Source organism: Neofelis nebulosa, chromosome 17 (genome assembly GCF_028018385.1).
Source record: "Neofelis nebulosa isolate mNeoNeb1 chromosome 17, mNeoNeb1.pri, whole genome shotgun sequence".
NCBI lineage: Eukaryota > Metazoa > Chordata > Mammalia > Carnivora > Felidae > Neofelis > Neofelis nebulosa.
In genome coordinates this window covers 34,579,017-34,606,351 of record NC_080798.1, presented here as the reverse complement: position 1 = coordinate 34,606,351, position 27,335 = coordinate 34,579,017, and the positions used below count along the sequence as shown (strand labels likewise).

The window sequence follows — 27,335 nt, the reverse complement described above, 5'->3', positions numbered from 1 at the left end:
TTTTTGGTAAACAAATTTTTTAGGGGCGCCTGGGTGGCTCGGTCGGTTGAGCGTCCAACTTCGGCTCAGGTCATGGTCTCGCAGTTCGGGAGTTCAAGCCCCACATTGGGCTCTGTGCTGACAAACAGCTCAGAGCCTGGAGCCTCCTTCGGATTCTGTGTGTGTCTCTCTCTCTCCCCCTCCCCTGCTCATGCTCTGCCTCTCTCTTTCTCTGAAGGATGAATAAATGTTTAAAAAAAATTTAAAAAAAAATTTTTAAATGACACTGAAAGCAAGTCTTTACATTTCTACACGTTATGTTAATGTGGAAAATGTTGGGGTTCGGAGCCAACCGCCAAGAAAGAATTCTTGAGACGTCTTCAATGTAAAAAGGTGGTTTTATTAAAGCACAGGGATAGGACTCAGGGGCAGAAAGAGGTGCTGCCCTGGGATCCCAAAGAGCTATCGATTATATGCTTGGGGGGCGGGGGTGGTGAAGGTAAAGACCTGGGGAAGTTTCCAAAAGCGTTCTCATTTGCTAAAGATCCACAGGATCCTGGAGGCCTAGCTATAGTCCAGCCAAGGTTGGCAGGAGTTCCTGGAGGAACGTTATAGTGGGCTGCGGGTTATAAGGAAATTTAATTTCAATTTTTTTTAATGTTTATTTATTTTTGAGAGAGAAAGAAAGAAAGAGAGAGAGTGTGAGCAAGGGAGGGGGAGAGAGAGGGAGACACAGAATCGGAAGCAGGTTCCAGGCTCCAAGGGCTTGAACTCACAAACTGTGAGAGCATGACCTGAGCTGAAGTCAGACACTCACCGACTGAGCCACCCAGACACCCCATAAGGAAATTTACTTTTATCTACATTTCCGTTTTGCCTTTTCCCCCCACATCGATGTGGTAGCGAGAGAAGAAGACGAAAGATATGCCAGATATGCAAAGTCGTCTCAGCGATGAACTGGAGGTGAAGGTGCAGCTTTGGAGACGTGTGTGTGCAACAAGATCAATGAATGAATTAGTTGTGTGATTAAAAATAAAGAAATCGAACCAACCCTACTGCACTAAGCATAGAGTCGGATGGAAAAGTGTTCAATTAATAGTTGCTGATTATAATCAGCAACTTCCCAGAGTTGGCTTCTGGAAGCTGCTGGATGAGCCCCAGGGGAACCTTTCTGCGAATTTTTAAAAATTGCAAACTGAAAGATATAACTGCCCTCCAAAGGGCGTTATTTTTTAAAATAATAAAACCCACTCTATTACCGAGGGTTTAATAACCAGGTGGTCTGGCCCCTGGCTGCCTCTTAAACATCATCTCTCCCCAATCCCTTCAGCTCATAATCTTTTGTCCCGCCTCAAAGACCCCAAAGTCTTTCCTGCCCCAGGGCCTTTGCACATATGGTGGTTTTCTCTGCCTGGAATGTTCTTTTTCTGCCTGATTCCTATTCATCCTTCAGATCTCTGCTTAAATGTTTATACTTTCCCTGACACTCTCCAACCCTCAATTATTCTCTCCCATGGGGTCCTGCTCTTTTCCTGTAGTAATGTTATCACAACTGGTAACTATCAATTTATCTGTGGGTTTGTATATCTAGATTGTCTGTCTCCCCCATCAGACTTCCTGAGGGCAGGGTTTCTGGTTGGATGGCTCACAGCTCTGTCCTCAGTGCCCAGCCCATGCAAGGTACACCTTAAACATCTGCCCAGTGCCTGAATCTCCACTGCCTCTCCAGCATGCCCTCATCCCACCCCAAGGGAGGGAGGCTCAGCACACAGTAGGTGCTTGGCCAGAGTAGAGAGTCTTTAGAAAACTGAGGACTCAGACAAGGCTTGCGCTGCTGGTGATCTGTGTGGAGATGGCCTGCTCAGACCCCAGGGACGGAGACTACCCTTGGAAAGGACAGGCATTCTGGGCCTCATCCCTGGCTCTCATTCCCCCACCCCTTCCCAGACCTTCTAAGGCGCCAGTGGAGACTCTGGGTGGGTGGCAGTTTCCTTCCCACTTTTTCTGACGGAGGGGTGGGAGGGCGGCGAGTGAAGTTGGTTTGGAAGAAACTGTCAAAGTAAAAAACAATGCAGTGATTGAGTCTTGCTTGTTGCCATTTGAAAGGAATGAAAGTGGGATTAACCAAAAAAGCAAAATCTAAACCCAAACCAAAACCCAAACACTCTACTGTTCTAGAATCTGCTTCAGAAACAATCATCTTACTGTTTCCCGTGTCATAGTAAAATTAAGGGTTTACCCAAGAGCTGTGTTCTGCACTTGGGCTCCTACAGTGTGCAGAGAGGCTGGTCTCTGAGTCTGCGGCTACCAAGAAGCTCTCCTCATCTCCTGAGTGTGTGTGGGGTGGGCAGGAGGGGCTCAGGTGCATTGTGGCAGAGGGGGTTGGACACCCAGTGGTTCCGTCATCATCCACCAGTGATATTTTCCATCAGATATTAGCCATCAGATCTTGTCACCCTCCTGTCTGAAACCCACCAGTCCTCAGAATAAAATGTTAACCTCTCCCGTCCATTATTGCGTAGGCTGAATAAATGGCCACCCAAAGATAGCAGATCCTATCCCTGGAATCTGTAAATTTACTGTCTAAAGAAAAAGAGTCTTTGCAGATTAGATTCTTGATATGGAAGGTAATCTGGATTACCTGGGTGGGCAGAGATTGGGGAGATGAGGTCACAGGTCAAGGTCAAGGCCACCACCCAGAGCTAGAAGAACAAGGAAGATAGTCTTCTAGAGCCTTCAGAGGAACAGCTGTCCTACTGATACCTTGATTTTGACTCACTGAAACTGATTTCGGATTTCTGGCCTCTAGAACTGTAAGGGAATACATTTCTGTTTTGTTTTGTTTTTGTTTGTTTTTTAAGCCACCATGTTCAGGTGGCAGCCACGGGAAGCTATTCTGATCATCTAAATAGCCCTATGGGACCTGGTCTCTGCCCACCTGTCAAATCTCCCCCTTGCTCACTTTGCACACAGCCCCACCAAGGATCTTTCTGTTCTTCAAACTAACTAGCTTCCCCCAGCCCCAGGGCCTTTGCACTAACGAAGTTGTTCTCCCAGACCTTCTCTAAGGCAGACCGTACTGATGATTCAGTTCTCTGCATAAATGTCACTTCTCTGAGAGATCTTCTGTGCCTAGTTTATCTAAAAATTGACTCCTGGCCATCTCTGTCACATCCTCCTATTTTATTTTACTCACAGCATTTGTCACTGAAGTCATTTTTTCTTCCCAGTTCATTACTTGTCTTCCCCAGTAGAAAGTGGGATCTGAGAAGCCTCGCCTGGCTTGTACCTGCTGTATCCCCAGGGCCTGGGATAGGGCCTGACATATAGTAGGGGTTCTGCAAACACTGGTTGATAATCTGTACAAGCTTCCAAGGCCCGAAGGGTGTGTCTACGTATGCGCATGCGCGCGTGTGTTTCGGGGTGCAGGTGGAACAATGAAACCCTAACTCCAACATCGTCTCCCACCTTGTGAGTGGCTTCCCCCCATCACGGTGTGTCAGGGGCTTCATTTATTTTACACAACAGTCCTTCTATTACAGACGAGGAAACCGAGGCTCAACGATCTTCTAAGTTACTGCTTAGCGCGTTCGGAAGTGAAAACCACATCAGTGGAGTCAGGTGCAGCCACAGTTTACTCAGCCCCTCACCTCCTGGGTGCTAGGTCTCCCGGACTCCTTAGGCGGCGCTGCACAGAGGGGCGGACCTCGCCTTAAGGAGAGAGCTCAGAGAGAAGGGCACCCAGCGCCCTAGAGGCATCCAGGAGAGGGCCTGTAGCACTGCGCTCTGCCAGCCGAGTTTACCCTGGGCTTGGAAGTGACGGGCTAGGAGGGCGCGGAACAGCGGTCAAGGCTGCGGCGAGGGTGAGGGCGAGTCCCGGCAGGCGGCTTTCCTCGCTAGAGAACGGAGCCGCCGTCCAGGCTGGTTGTGGCAGAGACCCATCTCATCGGCCGCGGCCTCGGTGTCCCCGTCCGGAAAGTGGGACGCGGCCTCGAACAGCGCGGGGTGGGTGGGGGCGGCCAGCGGGGAGCGAAGCGTTAAAGGGGCGGGTCCCGCGGCGGGGGCGGGGCCGCAGCTCGACAGCACCTGAGGGCTCGCGGCTCCCCGCCCCTGCACTGCGCGGAGCGCGGGAGCCGGAGCCCCCGGGGAGAGCGGCGCGGCTGCGGGCACTCGCGGCGGGAGGGGCGGCGGCGGCGGCCGGAGCGACGTCAGGAGGCTAGCGGAGCCGCCATGGCCGAGTTCCCGTCGAAAGTGAGCACGCGGACCAGCAGCCCCGCGCAGGGCGCCGGCACTTCGGTCGCCGCGCTGCGCCCGGACCTGGGCTTCGTGCGCTCCAGCCTCGGTGCGCTCATGCTGCTGCAGCTGGTGAGCGCGCGCGGGCCCGCGGGGTCGGGGGCGGCCGGGACGGGAGGAGTCGGGGCTCCGGGGGCCGCCTGGTTTGCTCCTAGTACACCGTCACCTTCGGCTCCCGTGGGCCGCGACGCGCGGTGCCTATCCCGGGGCGCCTCCGGGACGCACGCCCCCGAGACCACCCTGGAGGCCTCTCGCCTCGAGACCTCCCCGTTGCAGACCCTGCAAGCACCCGCGTTCGGGGGCCCGCTCTCGCACGCCCGTCGAGCCCTAAGGTGGTCACTGGAGGCCAACCAAAGGAGCGCTCACAGACGCACAATCGCTGCGCACAACTGTCTTTCTCAGTCTCTGCCTTTGCCAGGACGTGGCCCCAGCCCTCCAGGGCACCCGCCTGGAGTGAGGCAAAGTCCCCTCCGAGTGGCTCCGCGTAGTCACTCCCCAGAACACTCCTTGTCTAATCAAGAGGGCACATCCGTTCCGGCGCGTACATTTAGACGCGGCCCTGGGGGCTCCCGCGCGAGAGCCGGGCTTTTCTGGCTTCCACTGGGTGCCCCACCAGGTTCCAGCCGGTTTGGCCGGTCCCGTGGGGCCGAGATACCCCGCCCGATGCAGGCGGGAGGGATTTGTGGGAAGCTAGAGGCAAGGCTTGGATGCCTCCCCGACCCTGTGCACACCCCGGGAGAGACAGACCGGTGGGGACGCCCCACTCCTCCACACATCAGTTCAGGCCCATAGTACCCTCAGGTGGCAGTCAGGAAGCCGGGTGGTTGCCCTTGTGGGAAGCTTCCCCACCAACTGAGGGTCCGTTTTCAGAGGACTAGGGTGGAACTGGAGGTGGGCCAGGATCCATTTTCTTTTAGGGCATCTCCCGCCGTCCCCTCCTGCTGGGTCCTAGCTTGACTGCCAGGCTGGAAGTCTAGGTGGTCGGAGATTTCCGCCGCCCAGGTGTCTGCCCGCCTCCATCTGCACCTGGGTCAGTGCTAGCTCTGTTTTAGAACTTCACAAATGTCTCCCTGGGGCCCCCTCCTCCATCCCAGTCTCAGACTCTTGGAGGGGTTTGTTTAAAATGTAGATTCTTGATCCCCACCCCGGAAGAAATGTGGAATTGGAATTTGAATCTCAGGAAGTGCAGCCCAGAAATCTACATTTGTAATCTTCTCTCAGTTGTTTGGGAGATTCTGGAAGGTGGGTCGGGTTGGGGGCTGATTGAAGTCTGTTGGTAGAAAGCACCTCTCAGGAGCCGTCCTCCTCCTGGGTGGGAGCCTCGGGCCCTGGGGGCAGAGGAGAGGGGGGATGAATTCGGAGAGGGAGCTTTTGAGTGGGACTTCACTGAACTCTGTGGCAGAGCGAAGGAAAGGGGGTTCAGAGTGTGGGGTGCTGTGTGAGCAGGGCTTGGGGATGGGTGAGTGGAGAGGAAGTTGGGGGGAGTAGGAATCCGGTTGGTGAAGCTGGAGTTGAAGCCCTTTTTCTGAGGAGGTCGGAAGCTGAGGGCCTCGAGTACCACCGTGGGAGATGGGAACCCTGTTCAGCTGGCAGCCTCAGCGGGGTTTGCAACAACGGGGAGATCTCTACTGGGCTCTGCAGAGTCTGGTGGGCTGGAACCCTAGGCCGTGATCCTGGTTGTCTGGCATCTTTTGCATTTGAACAGAGAGCTGGGGTTGAGCAAATAAGAGGGCCCTGCTGTCCCTGCCAGATCCCTGGTCGATTCCTCTGCAGGAGGCTGTTTCTGATTTGGGGGTCCCTGTGGGCCCAGCAGCCCCGCCCTGAGCATCTGGGCCCCTTGCACAGATATCAACACTGAGGTCTACGTAGAGTGTAGAGGCCTGTGGGGAAGCTTGGCACTTAGGTCTCCGGACTCCTAGGGACTGGGTGTGAGTGGGGTGGCCTTCCTTTGCCCTCCCGGAAGTGCCTTTGCCCCTGGAGGTGGGGGGATGAGGGTCTCTCATCAGAGTTCTGAAGACCACCTTTTAGTGCCTTAACCAATCCACTTGTGGGAGAAGCTGTTTCCTGAGCTGTTTCTTTGGCCACAAAAGACAGTTTCAATGGATGGCTTCCTGGTTCCACCTAACAGGCACCGCCATCTGCTGGGAAGCCATGAAAGCTCCCACCAGTCAGGTGCGAGCCGTGCTCCAGGTTCTTTGGCAAGGGCATTCTGTCCTCTTAGTCTCCCCATTTTACAGGTGAGTAAGCTGAGGCTCAGAGGTTAGTTATTTGTCCGAGATTTCACAGAGTGAGAGAGCTGGGATCTAAGCCCTGGGTGGTCAGACTTTTCTGGCTCATGTTCTTAACTACCACGGTCAGCTGTGCTCCCACAGGTGACAGGTGTGGTGCTTTTGAGGGAGTGATGGAGGTCATCCCTGACACCTGCCTGCTCTCCAGGAGCTCTTAGTCTGTGAGGGAGGTGCCCAGAGGATGAACGTTTTGTGCACGGATCAGGGAAGGCTGCATGGAGGAGACAGTAAGTGGGAGATGAAAGCTAATTCTCCTTTATTTCCCAAAGGATTTGGTGATGTTTTCTAGAAATGGTGGGAGGAGGGAGGAGGGGTGGGCAGAAAGGCCCCAGCTCCTTGGGAAGGAGATGTGCTTTTTGGTATTAAATGTGCCCTGAAGAACCTCACTGTTCACTGATTTATCACCCCCACATCTGGGTCCAGAAAGAATTTAAATGGAATGTGATATTAAGCCATGTACAGCAGAAAAGTTAAAGTAATACATTGCTTTTTTTTTTTAAAGCTTGTTTGTTTATTTAGAGAGAGGGAGAGAATGAGAGAATCCCAAGCAGACTCTACACTGTCAGTGAGAAGCCCGATACAGGGCTTGAATTCACGAACCATGAGGTCATGACCTGAGCCAAAATCAGGAGTAGCTCACCCAACCAACTGAGCCACCCAGGCACCTCTAAAGTAATATATTTCTTAAAGTTGGTGTGTGTGTGTGTGTGTGTGTGTGTTGGAGGGGGAAGGGTTGATTTAAAGAGAGCTAAAAAGAGATCACTGTACTAGGAATCTATAGCAAGTTTAAGGTTGTTGATTCTTTTAAATTTTTTTTTTTTAAGTTTATTTTGAGAGAGAGAGAACGGGCGAGTGGGGGAGGAGCAGAGAGAGGAGAGAGTGGGAAGCCGCTGAATCCTACACAGGGCTCAAACTCAGGAACCACAAGGTCATGCCCTGAAGGCTGTTGATTCTTTGTTGAGTTTCCTAGCGGCCTAGGCAAAGGAGGAAACATGATGCATTTATGAGGGTAGCATCTAAAAAGCAAGCAGACGAGTTTGATCTAGAGATAACTCTTGGTCATAAAGAGTTCCAGAAAGAACTGGAAGCTTTGATGCTGCAAATCTTTGTGTGGCTAGGATGTGGCAGGAAAGTTGTGCAAGGTGTGGTCAACTGGTACTTGTGGCCCTGGGGGAAAAGATGATCCTACCTGGGTTTACTGGTGAGGAACTTGTATAAGGTCACACCTGGTAGAGTGTCACAGTCAGAATTTGCACTCAGATCTGGGAATCCGAAGCTTGGCTCTAGCCTCCTGTTTTGTGTTTGGTTTTCTCGTTTTTTTTTTTTTTTTTGGTGGGGGGTGGAGGTTTCTGGGGTGCTTTGGAGCAGAAGGAAAGGAACTTCAAGAAGGGAGACTCATCAGGGGCCAGGGCCACTAGGGAAGGCTTCCTGAAAGAAGTGGGCCCTGAAGGGTTTTGTTACAAGGAAGGGAGTAGTAAGAAGGAGGTTCCGAACAGATGAACCTCAGAACAGGTTGTGTAAAAGTCCAGCAGTCAGAAGGCATCCCTGAGGCCTCAGGCACAGAAGCCCAGATAAATAGACTGTGGCAACAGGGCTGTCAGTATTTGGTACCTTCTGTCCTTCCTTTTTGCAGGTGAATGAACAGCTCTCAGAACCTTCACCTGTCACTAGATCACTGTGATCCATGGGTCTTGCAGAGTACTGGGGGGAGCGAGCCTTCGTGTCCTTGTCGGTAAAAGAGTGATGGTGAGATAGCGAGGAATATGGAAGATGATGCTGTAAAGGGCTTGGTGCAGCGTGTTTTGGAATGAAGGGCAGTTAGGATTCACAGAGCCATAGAATCCTAGGGTTCTTATGCTTGCTTCCAGAGGTCCCTCGAGCTTGCATGCTTCCAGGGACGGGGAGCTCAGTTCCTCTCAAGGCTGCCTGCTCCATCCTTGCGTATTTGGGAGTGTTAGAAAGTTCTTCCTTAAGGTGATCTTGGCTCTGTCCCAAGCCCCCCCCCCCCCCCCCCCCCCCCGCAGGCACTTTGTTCCTCTCCAGGTGGGGGGCAGGGCAAGTTACCTCTCTCCTCCAGGAGGAAGGGAGGAGGCTGCCCGGGTGAGGTGGTTGGGGTCTCAGAAGTGCGTGCAGAGGTCAGCCACATTGGAATTGCAGTGCCGGGGCCTCCCAGGGCTTTCCTCTTTCCTGAGCACTGAGACTTGGGGGTTTAGCCTCCTTGGTGCAGCGTTCCAGGCCCTGCGAGCTCCTCTTCTGCCTCGTGTGTCCAGAGGAAACCAGGGCTTTGTATTGTTAGCTCCACCCACACGCCCATTTGGTCCTGCCAGGAGGGAGTTGAGTATTCGCAATAAATATGTGAGCACACTCTCCTTAAAATGTCAAAACTTATAACACAGAAGGCCAAAGTTATTCCTGGATCACCTGCCCCTCTCCTCAAGGGACCACTGTTGGGTGTTTCTGGTTCTTTTTCCTGTACATTGTAAAAAAAACATGGATGCTTTTATTCTGTATCCTTTGTTCAGCACTTTGCTTTTCTTACACGCCAGGCACCTGAGATCCTTTCTGTCATACCGAGCTGTGTCCCTCCCTGTTAACGGTTTCAGGGTCTGCCCTAGTGTCACTGTTTCTCTGTCGAGGGGCCCATTTAAGGGGTGGCCCAGTCGGTTAAGCGTCGGACTGTTGATTTCAGCTCATTCGTGATGCCAGGGTCTTGGGATCAAGCCCCGCGTCCGGCTGTGCACTGAGCGTGGAACCTGCTTAAGATTCTCTCTCACCTTCTGCCCCCCTCCCCTGCTCACACTTTCTCTCTCTAACAAATAGTATGTCTTTCAAAACTGTTGTATTGAGAAAATTATACAGGCATATGGCAAAACATTCAAACAACGCAAAGGGTAATTAATGAAAGCCTCGTCTCTCTCATCCCGGACGCGTCCCCCGAGGCAGCCACCTGTGCGAAGGCGTAGTCCCCGCTGAGTCGAAGCCTTCTACACATAACCGTGTCCTCGCTTAAAAACCACAGATGGGAACACTGGGTGTGTGTGCCCACCTTGCCTGGCAACACCCTTGGGGATGTTCTATGTCAGCACACACTGCACTGTGTTTCTTTTTCTGATCCTTTATGTTCTTCATTCTTTAATAGGTAATATATTTACTGCGGTTCAGAATAAAATAGCCTGGGCAAGAGCGCGGTGACAAATCTCTGTCCCTTCCTGGTTTCGAGTTGCCCTGTCCACCCCCCACTCTTGTTTCCCAGCTGCTTTGTTTCTCAGACTTTCTCTTTAAGGAGAGAAACGCACATGTGGCACACCACTCCCCACATTACCCAAGGGATACGGTCTCTCCACATCCTTCCGCACTTCGCCTTTTCCACTCAAAAATGTGTCTTGGCAGTCTTTTTGTCTCCGCGTGTGGAGCACGATCACATTGGTCTTCGGGCTTTGCAGCGTTCCATTGTGTGACTTGAGCGGCCCCGTTCCTTTGTGGACAGACACGTGGCGTTTCCACTCTTGCTGCTGCACACGCTGTCGCAAGGAACGATCTCACGCGAGCCCCTGAGCGCGTCTGTACAGTACATTTCCAGAAGTAGGACTGCTGGCTCAGGGTATGTGTGTGTGATTTTGAGCGAGAGTGCCACACGGCACAGGCAGTAAGTAGCGTTTGCATTTCTCTTATGAGTGAGGTTGACCTTTAAAAAAACATGGTTTGCTTTTTAAATTTTTTTTTAATGTTTGTTTATTTGTGAGAGAGAGACAGAGACAGTGTGAGTGGGGGAGGGGCGGAGAGAGAGAGGGAGACACAGAATCGGAAGCAGGCTCCGGGCTCCGAGCCCGACGCGGGGCTCGAACTCACAAACTGTGAGATCATGACCTGAGCTGACGTTGGACGCTCAACTGACCGAGCCACCCAGGTGCCCCTAAAAGCATGTTGAAGAGTTGTTTATATATCGTTGTCTGTTTGTATACTTCCTCTGTTCTATAAAGTTGTAAGTCTGTCTTTCAATTGCTAGGAGCTTCAGATGACTTGCAAACATCTTTTTCCTAGTTTTGTTTTTGATTTTGGTCATGGTGTGTTGTGTTTTTTTTTTTATGCCACACAGACTTCTATATATATATATTTTTTATAAATGTTTGTTTATTTTGTGGGGTGCCTGGGTGGCTTAGTTGGTTGAGCGGCTGACTTCAGCTCAGGTCATGACCTCGCGGTCCGTGAGTTCGAGCCCCACGTTGGGCTCTGTGCTGACAGCTCGGAGCCTGGAGCCTGCTTTGGATTCTGTGTCTCCCTCTCTCTCTGACCCTCCCCCGTTCATGCTCTGTCTCTCTCTGTCTCAAATAAGCATTTAAAAAAAATAATAAATGTTTCTTTGTTTTTGAGAGAGAGAGAGAGAGAGAGAGAGAGAGAGAGAGAGAGCGAGAGCGCCAGCAGGGGAGGGGCAGAGAGAGAATCCCAAGCAGGCTCTGCATTGTCAACACAGAGCCCACTATGGGGCTTGATCTCACGAACTGAGCCGAAGTCAAGAGTCAGTCGCTCAACTGACTGAGCCACCCAGGCGCCACCCCTCCAGTTTGTTTATTTTTAATTGAAATGCATTGGACACTATTACAGTAAATTGTTATACATTTGTACAATGGCGTACCATGCAGCTAGTAAAAAGATAATGTCTTACCCCTTAGAGAAAACAATAAGGCAGCTCTGTATGTGATGGCCAACAGCCTCCAGGCTGTACGGTTAAGTGAAAAAAGCAAGGTGCAAAACTTTGTAGAATACTACCATTTGGGGCGCGTGGGTGGCTCAGTCGGTTAAGCATTCAACTTCGGCTTAGGTCATGATCTCACGGTCCGTGAGTTCGAGCCCCGCGTCGGGCTCTGTGCTGACAACTCAGAGCCTGGAGCCTGCTCTGGATTCTGCATCTCCCCATCTCTCTTTATTCCTCCCCCACTTGTGCTCTGTCTCTGTCTCTCTCAAAGATAACAACATTTTAAGAAAATACTGTCGTTTGTATGGGAGAAATAGGGAGACTGTAGCCAGACACCTGTCCAAAGAGTGTGTGCGTGCTCGTGCACATGATCTCTGGAGAGATGCATAAGAAACCACTCTCTGTTGCCCCTGGGGAAGAAGTGGAGTCTCAGGGGAGGAGGGAGACAGGTCAAAAACACCCTTTTACTGCCTCCCGTGTCCTACAGATTAGGATTTAAAAAATCAGATTATGTATTTAAAAAATAACGTATTGACAAACCTTTAAATGAAAATACAGAGTCCAAAAGTAGTACAGGTAGTTTGTGGGTATGGCAAAAACTACAAAGGTGGCACTTGAAGGCCCCTCAGGCTCAGATTGGGGAAGACACTTTCCCATGAACACACAGCAGCAAGCAGTAGCCCTGAATTCCGGGTTACTGGCTGGGTGACCTGGGGTGGTCTCCTTAACCAGGTATAAATGGAAGGAGCCTGCAAAGCCGTCCACTCTGGTGGATGGTTGCTGTTTCTGTCCGTGTGCCAGGGTCAGGTGTTGGTCAGCCCTTGACAGCTGGTGAGTTGTTTGTGTGGCGGGATTCAGTGAGGACCGGGCCCTGATCTCCTGTCCATAGAAAGTCTAGGGGAGCCACCGGGGTGCCGCCCTGGTCCCCATGGCCACCAGGAACCTGTATGGTGGGCAGGGAGGGGTGAACTATTTTTCTTGGTAGCCCAGTGAGCTCAGCCCTCGATACTAACAAGCCCTTTGCTGTTGGTCTGGGTTGGCCTGTCCTGTTTGCCCAAGGGGGAGAGGCCAGGGTGGCACCCCAGGGTCTCATAGGGAGATTAGGGCACGAAGGCAAGGGCCGAAGGTCATGTAGGGCTCAGCATTCAAGCTGCTAGGCGATAGACCTGGGCCTGTTCTAGGTCATTCTAGCTTTCATTTGGGGGTGAGGGAGTCACACATCAGATGATCTGCCACCCTATATGAGGCTGGCCAGATGGAGTCACCTGTCCCTCCTTGAAGTTAAGATGGGGCAGGGCTTGTGGGTTGTCACCCACAACAGTTCTAGAGTTAGGACCAGAGCCAGTGTCTGAGGAAGGAGGGTCAGGGAGTATGGATGACCTTCAGTTCAGGCTCTCTGTACCACCCCGTTCCCCATCAGGTGGGGCCAGGCTGCATGGGTTTAGCGAAGTTCCATATGCTCCTGACAGCCAGCTCTCTCTGGAGGGTCACTGGCGGGACTGGGACCTGTTTGTGGTGCCAGGCCCCCCAGGGTGCTAAGTACATAAGCTTCTGTCATCCCTTCTGCCCCAGGGTTCAAGGTCTGCCCTGCCCCTTCTCTGCCCTGGTCTCCCCCCCACCCCGTAATATGGAGACCCCTCCTCCTCTGGGCGTCTCCAGCTGGTGGGCCACAGAACTGTCCAGGCCCCACCCCCTACTGTGTAAGACCTTGGGCCAGGTCCAGATCTTCTAAGGGCTTGGTTTCTTCATCTGTGAAATGGGCTGTCTGGCCCCAGAGTGGAGAATGGGAACTGGCCCGGGGATAAGCAGGAGGCAGTCCATTGGGAAGATTTTTCTAAAACTCTGAGGGAGACCACAAAGTAACAGGGTAGCAGCGGGCTCCTTGACAGGCACTGGAGGTAGGGGGCTCTAGGGGCAGCTGGGCCGCTGGGGTGGGTGTGCAGAAATCTCTTCCACCTCTGGGATTTAAAATTTTCAGTTCCGAGACTCAAGACTGAAGAATAACAAGTAATGTGACAAAAGCCGCATTTGGAAAGCCTTGCCTCTGGGTGAGCCAGACCCTGGGCCAGTATTCCCGTCCCCGTGCTCCCTGCCACAGCCTGGAGTGGGAGAGCCACGTGCTGCGTGCGCAGATTCTGGTGGCAGGCTCTGTGTTTCTTTCCCAGGGTCCGTAAGGGAGCCTGGCGCACAGCCGGCCTTCAGGAGACTTTGTTCAATGACCGAATGGCTCTCCCGTGCCTGCTTTCCAGTGAAAGGGAGGCTGAGAGGAGGTAAACACGGTGCCAGGCCTGGTGGAGCCGGGAGGTGGCCCCAGGGCCCCTGAGTGCTCAGGTATACAGTGTATACAGCGAGCGCTCAGAGTATACAGAGTGGGAATTCCGCGGAGCCTAACCCCCAAGCCCGCCTCCTCTGCACCGGGAGGGGGTGGTGCGTGGGGTTGTTGTGGCCAGTTCAGGCACCCGGAGCCTCTGTCCCCTGCGCCTTTGTCTCCTGTGACACAATGGGTGGCTTTTTGTCCCCATAAAGTCCCTTTCACTGTAGGGAGAAGGGCCAGGGCGGGGGTGGAGACTGGGCCTGGCCAGGCCAAGTTCTGAGTGTCCTCAGCTGCCCAGATGTGTCCCTGTGAGGGGGAACCCCGGAAGGGCTCATGTTGCCCCTGGACCTCAGTTTCCTGGATGGTGTAGTGGGGAGAAGGGAGTCCTGGGGGCTCTTGGGCGGGTCCCATCCTCATATCGTCTCCAAAACCTTTGGGTTTATTGTCAACGTTTAAGAAGCTGAAAATTTCACATAGAAATTCAGATGTTTAGTGTCTCTTGGAAAATTGGAAGTCCTGGAACCCTGGGCTGCATTTCCCCAGGTGCCAGCAGGCTGCTCTCAGCTCCGCAGTCCCCACCTGACCCACCTTGGCCATTTCTGTGACCTGCCTGCCTTGGCTGAGTTTGAGTCCCCAGTGTCAGACTCCAGGCTCTGAGGTGCTGTCCCTCCTCGTGGCTCCCTCACTCTGGGGGATGGGACAGTCTGACAGCCCCCGAAGTCACTCCGGACTCCTACAGCTGTTAACTTTTTCCTTTACCTGCAATGACACGCCTGCGAGGTGATCAGGATAGGTGTGCCTGCCCAGCTGTCTCACGTGTCAAATGAGGAAATAGACCAGAAAGGTTAGGTGACTCTCCCAAGGCTACACAGCAAATCCACAAGGGTCTGACCTGGCCCAGAAGTGGAGAGGGTTAGGAGAGTGGGGGTGACTGTCCCTGGGTGGGAGAGGGCTTAGCTTAGTGCTGGGCTGCTGGAGTCCCTCCCGTACTGGGTGGGGGGGGGGGGGAGGGGGAGAGGGCTTTGGGTCCCCCTGGGGGGGAGGGGGTGTGCATTGAGGAGTGCCAGGCCCAGACTGAAGGGAGCCTTGGGGAACACTAAGCAGACCTTCCCTGTTCCTGTTGTACTAAGGGGAAGACTGAGGTCTAAGGGCTGAAGTGTTCTGCCCAGGGCCCTTCAACCTGTGAGGAACAGAGAGTACACTTCCAGGAGGTGTTCTAGAACTGAGCTGGGCCGCCTGACATTCTGGGGCCTCCTCTCCAGATAAGCCCAGCTGCCTTATCTGAAAGACGGGTGGGGCACACGCTTATCACTTAATACACGGTGCCTGGTGCTTAAGGTTAGATACATTCTTTACCTGAGGGAGGCCTCCCCGACTCCCCCCCCCCCCCACCCCAAGGAACTGCACACATTGTTACTACCTCAGGAACCAGGCAGAGAATGGATTGGAAAACCCATATTCCAACCTCTCAGACTGATAATTACAGTAGAACATGTATTGAGTGGTAAACCCATGTTGGGTATTGATCTGAGTACCTTACATATATTTATTTAATCTCAGAACTACCCTATGAGGTAGGCACCTTTTGAAGGTGAGGACACTGCGGCACAGAGAGGTTCAGCAACTTGCCCTAGGTCACGCAGCTAGGAAGTTGGCAGGGCCAGAGCTCGAACCCAGTGAATTAATAGGCCAGCCTTCCGTCAAAACTGATGCCAGTGTCACACAGGTCAGATCATGACATTCATCTGCAGTCAAAAGTTGCTCAGAAAGACATACTGGTTTCCTAGGGCTGTAGAAAATACCGATAAACTGGGTGGCTTCAAACAAATTTATTGTCTTGCAGTTCTGGAGGCTAGATGTTCAAAATCAATGTGTGGGCATAGTGGGTTCCTTCTGGAGGCTCTGAAGGAGAACCTGTTCCCTGCCTGTCTCCTAGTTTCTGGTGGTTGCCAGCAGTCGTGTTCCTTGGCTTGGGGACATATCACTCTGGTCTCTGTCTCCATCTTCACATGGCTTTCTACTTCTGTGTATCTCTGTCCGTTTTCCTTCTTTTTATAAGGACACCAGTCACTGGATCGGGGCCCATCCTAATCAAGGAACGCCTTTCTGTCTGGCATTTGTGATGAATCTCTCCTCTTTGCAGGTGATTTTAACAAAACTATCGCTGTTCTTCAATTGTTTAAAAATTCTTTTGTAGGTGCAAAGGTCCTGGGGAATGCGTGAATGTGTCCCTTTTGACAGTCCTCATTTAAAGAGAAAAATCTCGGATCTGAAGTCTTTAGATTTTTTTTCTCAGGGGGATTAAAAAAAAGGCCTGCACCTTCAAGATTTCCAGACAGTTCTCTTTATCTATAGTGCTTGCCCGAAGGAGATGTTGCAAGGGATGCATTAAAGGAGCGAGGGGATAAGGTTTGGTTCTGTGTTTGTGTGTCTGTTTCTCACAGAGAAACACGGGGGCAGATGATGAATGTGTAGGCAAGAGACAGGGACCCGGAGGTAAAGGCCACTTCGATATTGGTTGAATGAATGATCTCAGCGAGACGCACGTGCCGAGGCCTGTGCTCAGGGCACCAGAGCTGCAAGGTGACTGTCGCGGACAGAGGGGCCCGGGTAAGGCCCTGGAGACAGGCGGCTTCCTGCTCTCTGCCCTCAGCTACCTACCGCTGTCCCCCTCCTTCTGAAAAGTGGTGTTTACTCTCCTAGAGTGGACCATAGGACAAGCCCTCCGACCCCTTCTTCCCGCTAAAGTGTGGGTCCACAGCAGGAGGGCTGCTCAGGCTGGCAGAAGGGTCGGCAGATGTGGGGCTGTGCCCTGTCCTGAGTGGGGTCTCCCTGAAGCCCTGGCCTGGGGTGCCTCGTTGGGATTCTTGGGGGAGAGCGGACGGGAAAAACCAGTCTGTCTGGTTCAGATGGAGAAGTGGACTTTTCCTTGTCTGAGGCAGAAACCGAGGCGGCGGCTCCCAGGGCACGGGGCCAGCAGGGCGCAGCCAGGAGGGACACCAGAAATTCCTGCTGCTTATCTAGCAGCTCATCTCTCCGAGGCTGCGCTTGCTGGTCTGGAAACCAGGGCTGGAGGGCAGGGCAGAGCCAGGAGACAGCTCAAGTGTCCTCATTTTTCACACAACACTAAGTAACCATCAGCAGCCTGGGTTCCAGAGAAGGACAGATCTGGGTTCAACTTCTGCCCTGCCCTTTACCCACGGGTGATCATGGGTGACCACAGGCTCATTTCCCTCTGAGCTTCTGTTTGGAAAATGGGGAAAATAAATAGTACCAACTGGTGAGGGGGTTACAGGGAAACGGTGAAATAAAAGGGGAGGTGCTTTCCAGAGTCCCGCGCGGCACCGAGCTGGAGAGCATTAAGTGGTTATTGCGACCAAATCCAGGAGTAATAATACTGATAATTCATAGGTGTACATTAGGGTAGACCGAATTGGTCGTTTGCTTGCTTGCTTGCTTGCTTGCTTGCTTGCTTCCTTCCTTCCTTCCTTCCTTCCTTCCTTCCTTCCTTCCTTCCTTTTTAGTATTTCCTTACTTTTGAGAGGGAGAGAGAGGGAGACAGGATCCAAAGCAGGCTCTGCGGTGACAGCCCAGTGCATCACTTGAACTCACAGACTGTGAGATCATGACCTGAGCCGAGGTTGGACGCTTAACTGACTGAGCCACCCAAGCGCCCCCGAATTGGTCTTTTCTTGATTTTCATTGCACTGCGTTTTCAACTTCCTTTTAGGTAGTTGGAACCTGCAGCACAATGGCATGGAGGCCTGTAAGGACCCTACTTTAAGATCATTCTTTGTCCCTGATGTGCCGAGTTCTCACCTGGGAGGGTCCTGCTGCTTTAGGAGGGTTGGTTCTCCTTCGGAGCAGGGAGCTCACCCAGCTCGGGGCGGGGGGGGGGGGGGGGGGGGAGGGTGTCTCTGCCCCCCTGACGTGTCTGTTTTGAGCAGGGTATGCTGAGGATGGGTGGTAGAAGGTGGGGGCGATGGGCTGAGACAACCTGGCTCACGGGCCTCACTGGGAACGGCTCTGTGCCCAGTTTGTGTGCCTGTGGGCAAAGCCCTGCCACCTGTCCCACCTTCCTCACCTGCAAAGTGGGCCTGCCCATCTCCGATGGGGCAGCTGAGGCTGGCGTGGTGCAGTATGGGTGGTTTCCCTGTGGACCCACCCCACTGGGTGACAGGGAACAGGCGCAGGGCTCTGGAGAGGAGGAGTGGATGCCTTTCCCGCCTCCCGCCCTGGGCTGAGATCTCTCCCCGGGTGGAGGGGGGGCAAGGCCCGCAGCACATCCACTGACTCACACCTGCTTCCTCTTTTAGTACACAGCACCTGTGCAGGGCAGGTGTCTGACTCCTACTTCATGGGTAAGGAAACTGAGGCCTGTTGGCTCCGAGCACATAGGTATTGAGCAGGTATATGCCAGGCACTGTTGAGCACTGGAGATGCAGCAGTGACCAAACCTGGATTCCTCACGGGGCCTGCATTCTGGTGGACGGACTGGAGTTGCCCCGGGAGCCGCACAGAGAGGGAAAGGTGCTCGCCCGGTGTCCCACAGCATGGGCAGGATTGACCCCCAGCTGTTGGCTCCCAGGCCTGGGGCTCCACCTCCCACTTTCCAGCGGTGCTGTGGGAGGGACGCCAATCAACCACACCCTTCCCCAGCCTCTTGTGCCTGAGCGGCAGGAGGACGAGAAGGGAAGGTCGCAGGTCGCTCTAGGGGTTGCCGGACTCCGGGCCCACTCACCTAAGGCCGTTCCTGCCCTGCCCCCCAAGTGTAAGGGGATGGGTACTGAAACCTCCCTTTTGGTCCTTGGCAGGGGTGCTTCGGTGGGGGTGCCTAACAGGTGCCCAGCACTGGCCGGCAGAGGAGCTTTTGGCCTGGGGGGGCGGGAGGGGGGCACTTTTTGTCTCTGAGACCAGCGGCTAGAGGTGGATCTTGCTTCTGAGGCGCTTCTCTGGGATCCAGCCGACGGTCTGCTCATTCTCAGGCTGTGGCAAGGTCACTGCGAGGCCTGCTGCCACGTGCCTGGGTGCCACCCAAGGAAGAAGAGGGCAGCTCTCTCTGTGCATCTTCATCAGCAAAGGAGCCCCATGGTAGACCCTCCCTGCCTCAGCAGCCAGACCTGAGTCATGCCTAGCTCCAGAGATTCCAAAGAATGCCCTTGGGGACAAGGGAGGACGCCTCAGCCTAGGGGTCTTGGGCAGCAAGGAAGAGGGTAGGAGAGATATGGAGGAGGCGGGGATGGCTACATGTGAGGTGTTGCTTGTGGGCTCTCCTGAGCCTCCTGGGCCGTGCCTCAGAGCAAGCCCGTTGCCCAGTCCCACGCTGCCAAGTTCCCCAAGCCGGTATCAGCCTGTCTGCGCAGAATTCCCCGTGGCCCGGAGGGCAGTGTATCCAGCGGGGAATAATAAAAGCAAACGTCTGTTGTACCCATTTATATACGTGAACTTACGGGTCCTTGATGTAGCCCTGTGAGGTAGGTATGGTCACTATACTCATTTTACAGATCGGGTGACCAAAGCACAGAGAGGTCGTGAACTTGCCCAAGGTCACACAGCTGGGAAGGGAGCAGGGTTTAAAACCAGGTAGTGGTTTTAAACGGCATGCAAGGTCCATGCCGTTAGCTGCTCCACACACTGCAGGGATATTGGAGCCCACCCTGCCATGTGGGAATGGTGCGAGACTCAGTTTCTCCCTGAGAAACTGGGGGTGGTAGCACCTGTATAGAGAGGCAGTTAGGAGAGTCAGAGAAGGTGGGAAGGGCTTGGTAGGGCGTCACATGGAAGTCACCCTGAGGCCCTGGGTGGGAGGACAGCGCAGGCTGTGGGTTTTCCACCTCTGGAAGTTGGACTGTGTCCATCCCTCAAGGATGGCGACTTCACCTTTCAGCAGCTTTTACTGAGCCCGGGTACTGGCTGCCAGGGTGCAGCTATGGGTGAGACAGTCATTGGCCTGCCCCCAGGGAACTCAAAGGCTGGGAAGGAAACGGTATCCCAGTCCTGGGCGGTAGGTGCCGAGGGGGGCCATGCGAGCACAAAAGAACGTTCTAGAACCCAGACTGGAGGAGCAGGGAAGGTGTCCCACGGTATGTTAACATGTCACCTGAGGATTTGGTAGGTGGTGGTATACAGTAGGAGCCAGATAAATATTTTTCTCGACGAAATGAGAAACGTGTCCTGCAGAGGGAGCCCTGTGGCCTCCAGCCAGAGCGGTGGGGGTTCTGGGGGACTCTGGCCCTGTCTCGTCCCTCCAGGTGCTGGGGCTGCTGGTGTGGGCCCTGATTGCCGATACCCCGTACCACCTGTACCCAGCCTACGGCTGGGTCATGTTCGTTGCTGTCTTCCTCTGGCTGGTGACAATTGTCTTCTTCATCCTCTACCTGTTTCAGCTGCACATGAAGTTGTACATGGTGCCCTGGCCGCTGGTGGTGAGTCTGGGTGGGAGCCGGTGGGGGGGGGGGGGGGGGTGGTGGCGCGGGGGTGCTTCCAGGCTGACCCCTCTGCCTCGGGGAGGCGCTGTGACGGTAGGACCTTCCCTACGTGAGGAGTGGCTCGTGGGGGCTGGCCCTCGGCCAGCCTGCAGGGCCGAGTGGGGGAGGGAAGATCGATGGCCACAAACCAGGGAGGACACAGGTTTGGCTTTCTCCGTGGGAGGGAGTAGAAGTGAGGAGCTCTTGCATGGAGAGCCCAGAGGCCATTTGGGATCTTGAAAGTATTTTTCCTTTTTGGGGGGCAGTGGGGATTCCCGTGTTGCCAAGGGTCTGTCGGACTCTGGCAGCCCGGTGTCTGGAGGCTGGGCTGAGCTGTCCGGAATTACCCCGGACGAGGCCCTCACAGCCTGGGAGAGGGTGGTGTCCCAGGTTCGTCCGGGCCAGTCTCCTCGGGACACAGAGCTGAAAGCGTCCGTAGGAAGGACCCCGGCCAGACACACAGAGAGCTGCTGGGCTTTTTTCTCTGACCCGGAAAACCCCTGCAGCTGGGGTCTGAGGCTTTCAGCTCTGCGGCGAGGCAAGAGAGGCACATGATTGTAAGACAAGCGAGGCTGGGACTAGGCGGCATTGTTTGGAATTCAATGACTTTTTAAATTTTTTTTTTTTTTAATGTTTTTTATTTATTTTTGGGACAGAGAGAGACAGAGCATGAACGGGGGAGGGGCAGAGAGAGAGGGAGACACAGAATCGGAAACAGGCTCCAGGCTCCGAGCCATCAGCCCAGAGCCTGATGCGGGGCTCGAACTCACGGACCGCGAGATCGTGACCTGGCTGAAGTCGGACGCTTAACCGACTGCGCCACCCAGGCGCCCCTGGAATTCAATGACTTTTTAAACCGAGGAAACGTGAGTCATCCTCAGGACAGACCGGGTTTGTTAGATCTTGACATCACTGGCAGGAGCCAGGCAGTGTTCGTGGCGGGCGCTGGGCTTGGAGGGAAGATCCTGGGATGAGGAGGGGTGGCCGGACTTCCTGGCTGGGATCCAGCCCTTGCTCTGTGTCCCAGGAGCCTTGAAGAAAGATCTCCCGAGATGGCGAGGCCTCAGTGTCCCTGATTGGGGCTCTAGCCCCAGCTGTTGATGGAAGGAGGCTCCTTTCCTGGGCCCATTAGCAGATAGGGCAGGGAAGGCTTGACTGCATCCAGAGAAGATTGGATTGGGATCGCCAGATGGTCATTGTCTGGGACGGGGGCCACCAGCACCCTACAGGGCCCGGGCAAGATGAGTGAGTGAAGTAGATCAGGAGGGGTTCCGGAGACCCCGCATCCACCTGTAGGGATGCCATAGGGAGCCACCTCTCCTAGTTCCTACTGTTAGCGGGAGTGCAGGCCCCCTGGTGCCAACTCTTGATATTTTAGGATCGAAAGTTTTACATGAAATCTTCAGGTTTTCATATGAAATCTGATTTTAGAATGTTGGTGATTTTTATTTATTGAAAATAACCTTTATTTTTTCTAAATGTTTATTATTTTGAGAGTGAGCGAGCAAATGAGCCAGCAAGCGAGGGGTGGGGGGAGCAGAGAGAGAGAGAGAGAGAGAGAGAGAGAATACCAAGTAGGCTCTGATCTGTCAACACAGAGCCCCATGTGTGAGATCATGACCTGAGCGAAATCAAGAGTCGGACACTTAACCGGCTGAGCCACCCAGGTGCTCCTAGAATGTTGGTAGTTTAAAAAAAAAAAATCTATAGGTTGAACCAGACATGCCTGAGGGCCCCCAGTTTGCATTGTCTGCTAAGACTACTGCCTCCAGGGGCCAAGCACAGGGGAAATGGGACTCAGCCTGAATGTCAGCCGAGGGTCCTCCCTGTCAGTCTGGTCCAGAACCCTGCGGGGTCCTGACCCTGGCATTTGACATGGGGGGCCTTGAGCCGAAGATGTGGCCAAAAGGCAGACATAGATTCCTCCCACCGGGGTAGAGAGGGATGTGAGGTGCTCCCAGGCCCAGCCTCAGGACCAAGGCCTGCAGTGCCAAGAGGGAGGGCCGAGCTTGCGCTGAGCCAACATGGAAGAGCGTGGCCCTGGAGTTCTTTAGCTGGTGCTCTTTAGCAGGCCTTGGTTCAATCTCCTGCCATTGGCAATGGGTTTTGCCTCTTGGGACTGCCGCTGCTTCTGACCAGATCACTTCGGGCCTCCCCATCGTGTCCCCTCCCCCCTGAGCCTTAGGTGTGTTTACGTTCCCAGCTCAGATGGCCACCGGCCTGACCCCATGTGGACTTCCCTTCTAGTGGCAAAGACCCAGGTCTCCCTCCCCTTCCTTGAGCCCCAGCCCCGGTCCTGGATACTAAAGGCAGGTGCCGTTGGGAACCAAGAGGTTCCACGCTTCCTGGAAGAGTCTGCTGTCTTAAGCCTGTTCTCCCCTCCCCCCACCCCCCAGTTAATGATATTTAACGTGGGCGCCACCGTTCTCTACATCACGGCCTTCATCACCTGCTCTGCTGCCGTCGAGCTGACGTCCCTGAAGGGCACCCGGCCGTATAACCAGCGTGCGGCTGCCTCTGTGAGTATGGTTCCCCGGGGCGTCCTTGGCAGTTAGTTACAGGGGAGACGGGCCAGACCAAGTCTATGCCCCAGGACTCCCACCACTCTCTGGACTGAGGCCAGCATCCGCCACCGCTAGAGTTATCATCTCAGGGGTTCAGGGAAGCTGAGCTTTCAGTCTTCCATAATTAACAGTAAAACCTTGAGGAACCAGAATGCTTGGGAAGTACTTTGTGGTAGTAAATGAAGTTCTGGGTTAACCGTTGAACTTTGTTGTTAACCCGGGTGTTCCATACTGATTGACAGTCATATGCCCCCTGGGAGGACCTGTTAAAAACTGTCGGCCCTTCTTGAAAGGGGCATTTGCAAAACCTTTTGGCTTAAACCATTTGGGGGGATTTACAGGGTCTCTCAGAAAGGCCAAACTCGGGCTCCCCGTGAGGTAGCCAGTGAAATACCAGTGACCCCCGCCACACCTGTCCTGCCTGACTCCAAGGGGCCCCACACAGACCTTTCCTCACAGGACCCTTTGACTCCCACAGTGAGGAGGACAGGGACTGGTAGTCCCTGTGGACAGACAAGGAAACTGAGGCTCAGAGAGGTGAGCACACCTAGGGGAAGTCCAGGGTAGAGCAGGAGTTAGACCAGGAAGAAGATGGTTTTGAAATCCGTGGTAGAGACACGGAGCTTCTGGAAATGGCCACCGGTGCTAGCGTAGGGCACCTATGAACCGATTCCAGAAGATTCCCTGGAATCACAATGTTGTCTTTTTAAAACGAAATCCCTGATGTGTGTGTGAACAAGCTCCTACCCCTCGGTCACTCTTAGCACATCATCCAGTCGCCCTCATCACAGTCTGACATACCTTGCCTGTGTGGTTCTTAATAGATTCCCCCGTGAGAATGTAATGTAGGCAGCCCCAGAACCTGGCACCCATCGGCACCCCCACAGACACTTGCTATAGGAGAGTATGGCTAAGTTGGAGTTGGTGCGGGTGCCAGAGCAACTTGTTCTGGTTAATGGAGGGGTGTTGCTCAAGGTTTTGCTGACTGTGGGTCTGAGGCGGTCTGTCTGGCACTCGGATCCCTGTCACCCTACCCCCCAGTGCCACAGCGCACACCAACTCAGCTTTGGTGTCTTCTTCCTTTCAGTTCTTTGCATGTTTAGTGATGATTGCCTACGGAGTGAGCGCTTTCTTCAGCTTCCAGGCCTGGCGGGGCGTGGGCAGCAACGCGGCCACCAGTCAGATGGCTGGCGGCTACGCCTAGGCCACCTGTGTCATGGCCCACCTTGGGGCCGAAGGCTGCAGCTGGGTCACAGCTGGGTCACAGCGCGGGGCGCCCTGCAAGCCCGAGGCCTGAGCCCTTTGTGGAGTCGGCCTGGAGGGACTACGCTTGCTCCGCTCTGCTCCTCAGACCCGGGCTCACCCAGCGCTCCTACGGAATCGGGATCCTTCCTCTGGTTTGGCCCAAGTCGGCAAGCGCCTGGGCTGGAGAGAGGCCCATGGCTGACACCACCTGCCCGTCCCCCGTATTTAGTGGAAGGTGACGGGGGACGCGGGACTCTCTGCTTTGTCTTTAGAAGACTCCAGTGTCCAAGGCTGGAGCCCAGTCTTCTCACCAACACTAAATACACTAATGAGGACTCCAGACCTGTAGCCGCTGGCCCACCGTAGAATAAGCCTAACAAGCCGTGCGTATTTACCTTAGTCTTTGCCCTGGGACTGAAGAGCGAGGTCTCTGAAACCGGCCTCATTCCTTCAACCACAATTCTGACCTGACCCTCCCTCCCTCAAGCCAACAGGTGGCTTCTAGGGAGTCATCTGTGGAAAGAGGGTTAGGATTTCTGACAGCATGGTCGTCCTTTTCCTGCATTTCAAACATACCAGTTATTTAAAGCAATCGGTCTGAGAAGCAACTTCTCAGTGATTAAAAACCTGGCCAGGTTTCCGTCCGGTACCCAAGCCCTTGTTTGTAATATCCCCTCTGGGAAAAGCTAACCGTGCCACCTGCTTCCCGGACGCTGTTGATTAGGCACATGGGACATGGAGGAGGGAGGGACTCAAGACCTTGCCTGGTAAGTTGTCCCGTGCTTGGTGACTTGGTTCTCTTTGGGTTTTTTTTTTGTTGTTTTTTACAAAAATAAAGCTGGAAGAACCTATTTGGAAAAGATGTTGGGTAATCATGGTTGTAGACGCTTATACAGCCCAGGAAGCCGCAGCTAAATGTTGTACTGGGAGGTTCAAAATCCGGTTCTGGACTTAGCACCCCCAGCTGCTACTCTGACTTGAGGCCACCTGAGTACCTTCCTGCTTGCTTTCTTTGCCAGGGACAGTTCCCCTTCATGCCAGCTGTCCTGACAGATTTAATAGACCCCCCCCCCCCCCCCCCCCGCCATTCTCAGAATGGTGTCCTTTTAACACTAAGCCAGTCATCCCAGCTTTAGGCACATCAAGGTCACCTTGCTGAAGGCGAGACTGCCATCCTGTCCCCTGCCTTGAAAGTGCGCAGTTCAGAGATCGTCATCAACGCGAATAACAGGCTGGATCTGGGGGGCCGGCGGCAGACCACAGAGAGGAAGTCCTCCTGACCGAGCTTATGTTTCTGCTGCCACAGAGTAACATGCTTTGGATAGTAAGTAGGCTGAGGGGAGGGCATTTCTGGGCACCCCTTGGTCCTTTTGCAAAAACCCGGGGATAATTAGGATGTAACTCCAGTAGTCCGTAGGCTCCCCTTATCCACGTTCTCGCTTTCTGCGTTTTCAGTTACTCGCGGTCAGCTAGTAGCCTGGGAGCAGGCGGTCCTCCTCCTGAGGCTACCAGCAGGGTCAAGCTGCGCCAGTCACCTCACTTCATCTCAGCCTGGGGGCCAGACCTCACCTCCCATCATCACAAGAGTACAGGAAGTAGGATATTTTGAGAGAGCCCACCGTCACGTAACTCTTAATTACAGTATATTGTTGTAACTGTTCTACTTTCTTGGTGTTAACCTCTTACCATGCCTTTCTAAATTGAACTCTGTCACAGGTGTGGACGTACAGGGAGAAAGAGTGTGAAGAGGGTTCGGTATTATCCAGGATCTCAGGCATCCACGGGGAGGGGGTGTCTCGGGACAGATCCCCTGCAGGTGGGGGCTACTGTTGAGTCCAACAGTTGTGGGGGACCTGCTCCAGAACAGAGGGACGGGGTTAAGTCAGACACCCATGTCCTGGTTAGCCTGGGACAGGCCCATGGCCTGCCTATTGTCCTGGTGTGGATACTAACAGGATCGCTTTTTACTCTCAAGTGGCTCAGAATATGATAAACGGAGTCATTCCATGATTAAGCCATAAGGAGAGAGTTTAGTGTTAAGATCAACTCATTTTCTTTTGGCTTAAGAGGAAACAAAGTCCTAGGTAAGGTCTTACCAGTTTCTGACCTAACACACAGCCCACTGCACTGCGGATATTAACATGCTTCCTCAAACAACTACCTTTCGGTGAGGCCTATGCCTCCCTGATCCTCAGACCCTGCAGTTGAAGGGTCTGCGCTTCCCTGCGCTTCCCATGGGCGAGGAGGTCTGAGCAATATGACAGGGCAGCTGTCACAGAGACTGGGCAGGATGGCGGGCTTTCTCATCCCAGCCACCCCTGAGCCCCATCAAAGGTGGCACACGATGACGGAAGTCCCTGTGTGGACAGAGACAGGTTTCCGGTTTTATAAAATCAGAAAGCCTATCTGCCAATAGTAAGCAACAGGCTTGCTTTTTTTTTTTTTCCCCCCTCTGAGCGGAAAAGAACCGTTTGCCTCTGCTGTTGTTCATTTTTCGTTAAGTCCACATACATGGGTTTTCTCAACCAGGTCTTCATCAAGTACTTCGGATATGCCCAGCCTACAGTGAGTAGCCCTTTATAGAAAAAGGGCAAGAAGGGAAAGCAAGGCCAGGAGGGGCAGCAATGGAAAAAGCTGGCTCTGCGAGGGCCTCTGGCTTTGAAGGACCAAAGCAGCAGTGACCCCGAGGGCAGGGGTGATAGCCAAGAAAGGGGAGGGACTCGTGGAGAATGACGGCTCTTGCAATGCACCTCCGAGTTTATTCATGGTACAAAAGTATTTAATAAGTGCCACGCATGAGTACAGAAAGAGTCTACAGCTCACACTTTAAGACCAGAACAGCCAACCGAAGTTTATAAGTATAGTCTTATTTTTACTTAAAAAGATATATATGGAAGGTACACACTGAGAATTGAAATACTATGTCTTGTCTTTCTAGAGATGTGACATCCATGTTTTCTGGTGATTTCTATGAAACACTGCTAAATCAAGGCATACATATGACTAGTGAAGCTGTTTGCACTCTCCTACTCGTGCTGAGCCAACCCAGCGGAACACCGCCTTGGTAGGGAGATCTGGACAGGAAGGAACTGCAGAGTCCCAACTCCAACAGAAAACCTAACAAACTGATTTATACAGAAGGGGTTTTAGCAAACCTGTACGAACACTTAACATGCTGTAAGAAAGGGAGTCCTTTTAGCCTACTTCCAGCATAAGCACACACTCACTGGTGCCCAGTAAACTAGGTACACCAATGTAGAAAGCATCTTTGCTTTCATAGCACTAATAGCTAAAAAGCACACAGTATATAATACTTTGATCTTTAAGTGGGTAATCATGGAAGCTCCAAGATTATAGCCACTAGGTTAGCCTGAGTATTCATCTATAAAAATAGTTATCTATAAATGCTTAAAAGAATTCTAGAAACAGACTACATCAGGACCAGCAGAAGACAGAGTGATGCAGGGACTGCCGACTGTAAGACAAGGAAGT

General features: G+C 53.4%; 1 protein-coding gene across 2 annotated transcripts; it reads left to right on the top strand.

The window, feature by feature from the left end:
- The first annotated feature begins 4,012 nt into the window (after positions 1-4,012).
- Positions 4,013-26,726, top strand: PLLP (plasmolipin). 2 transcript variants are annotated; one of them, XR_009255600.1, is made up of 5 exons: positions 4,013-4,344; positions 19,819-19,992; positions 22,431-22,553; positions 23,686-25,167; positions 25,299-26,726. XR_009255600.1 is itself a non-coding variant. In XM_058706177.1 (4 exons), the coding sequence occupies exons 1-4, from the start codon at positions 4,210-4,212 to the stop codon at positions 23,800-23,802; spliced, it is 549 nt and encodes a 182-aa protein (XP_058562160.1). In that variant the 5' UTR covers positions 4,013-4,209; the 3' UTR covers positions 23,803-26,726. The 2 variants fall into 2 exon arrangements, 1 of the variants encoding a protein (XP_058562160.1); XM_058706177.1 differs by having other exon boundaries at positions 23,686-26,726.
- The last annotated feature ends 609 nt before the right edge of the window (positions 26,727-27,335 follow it).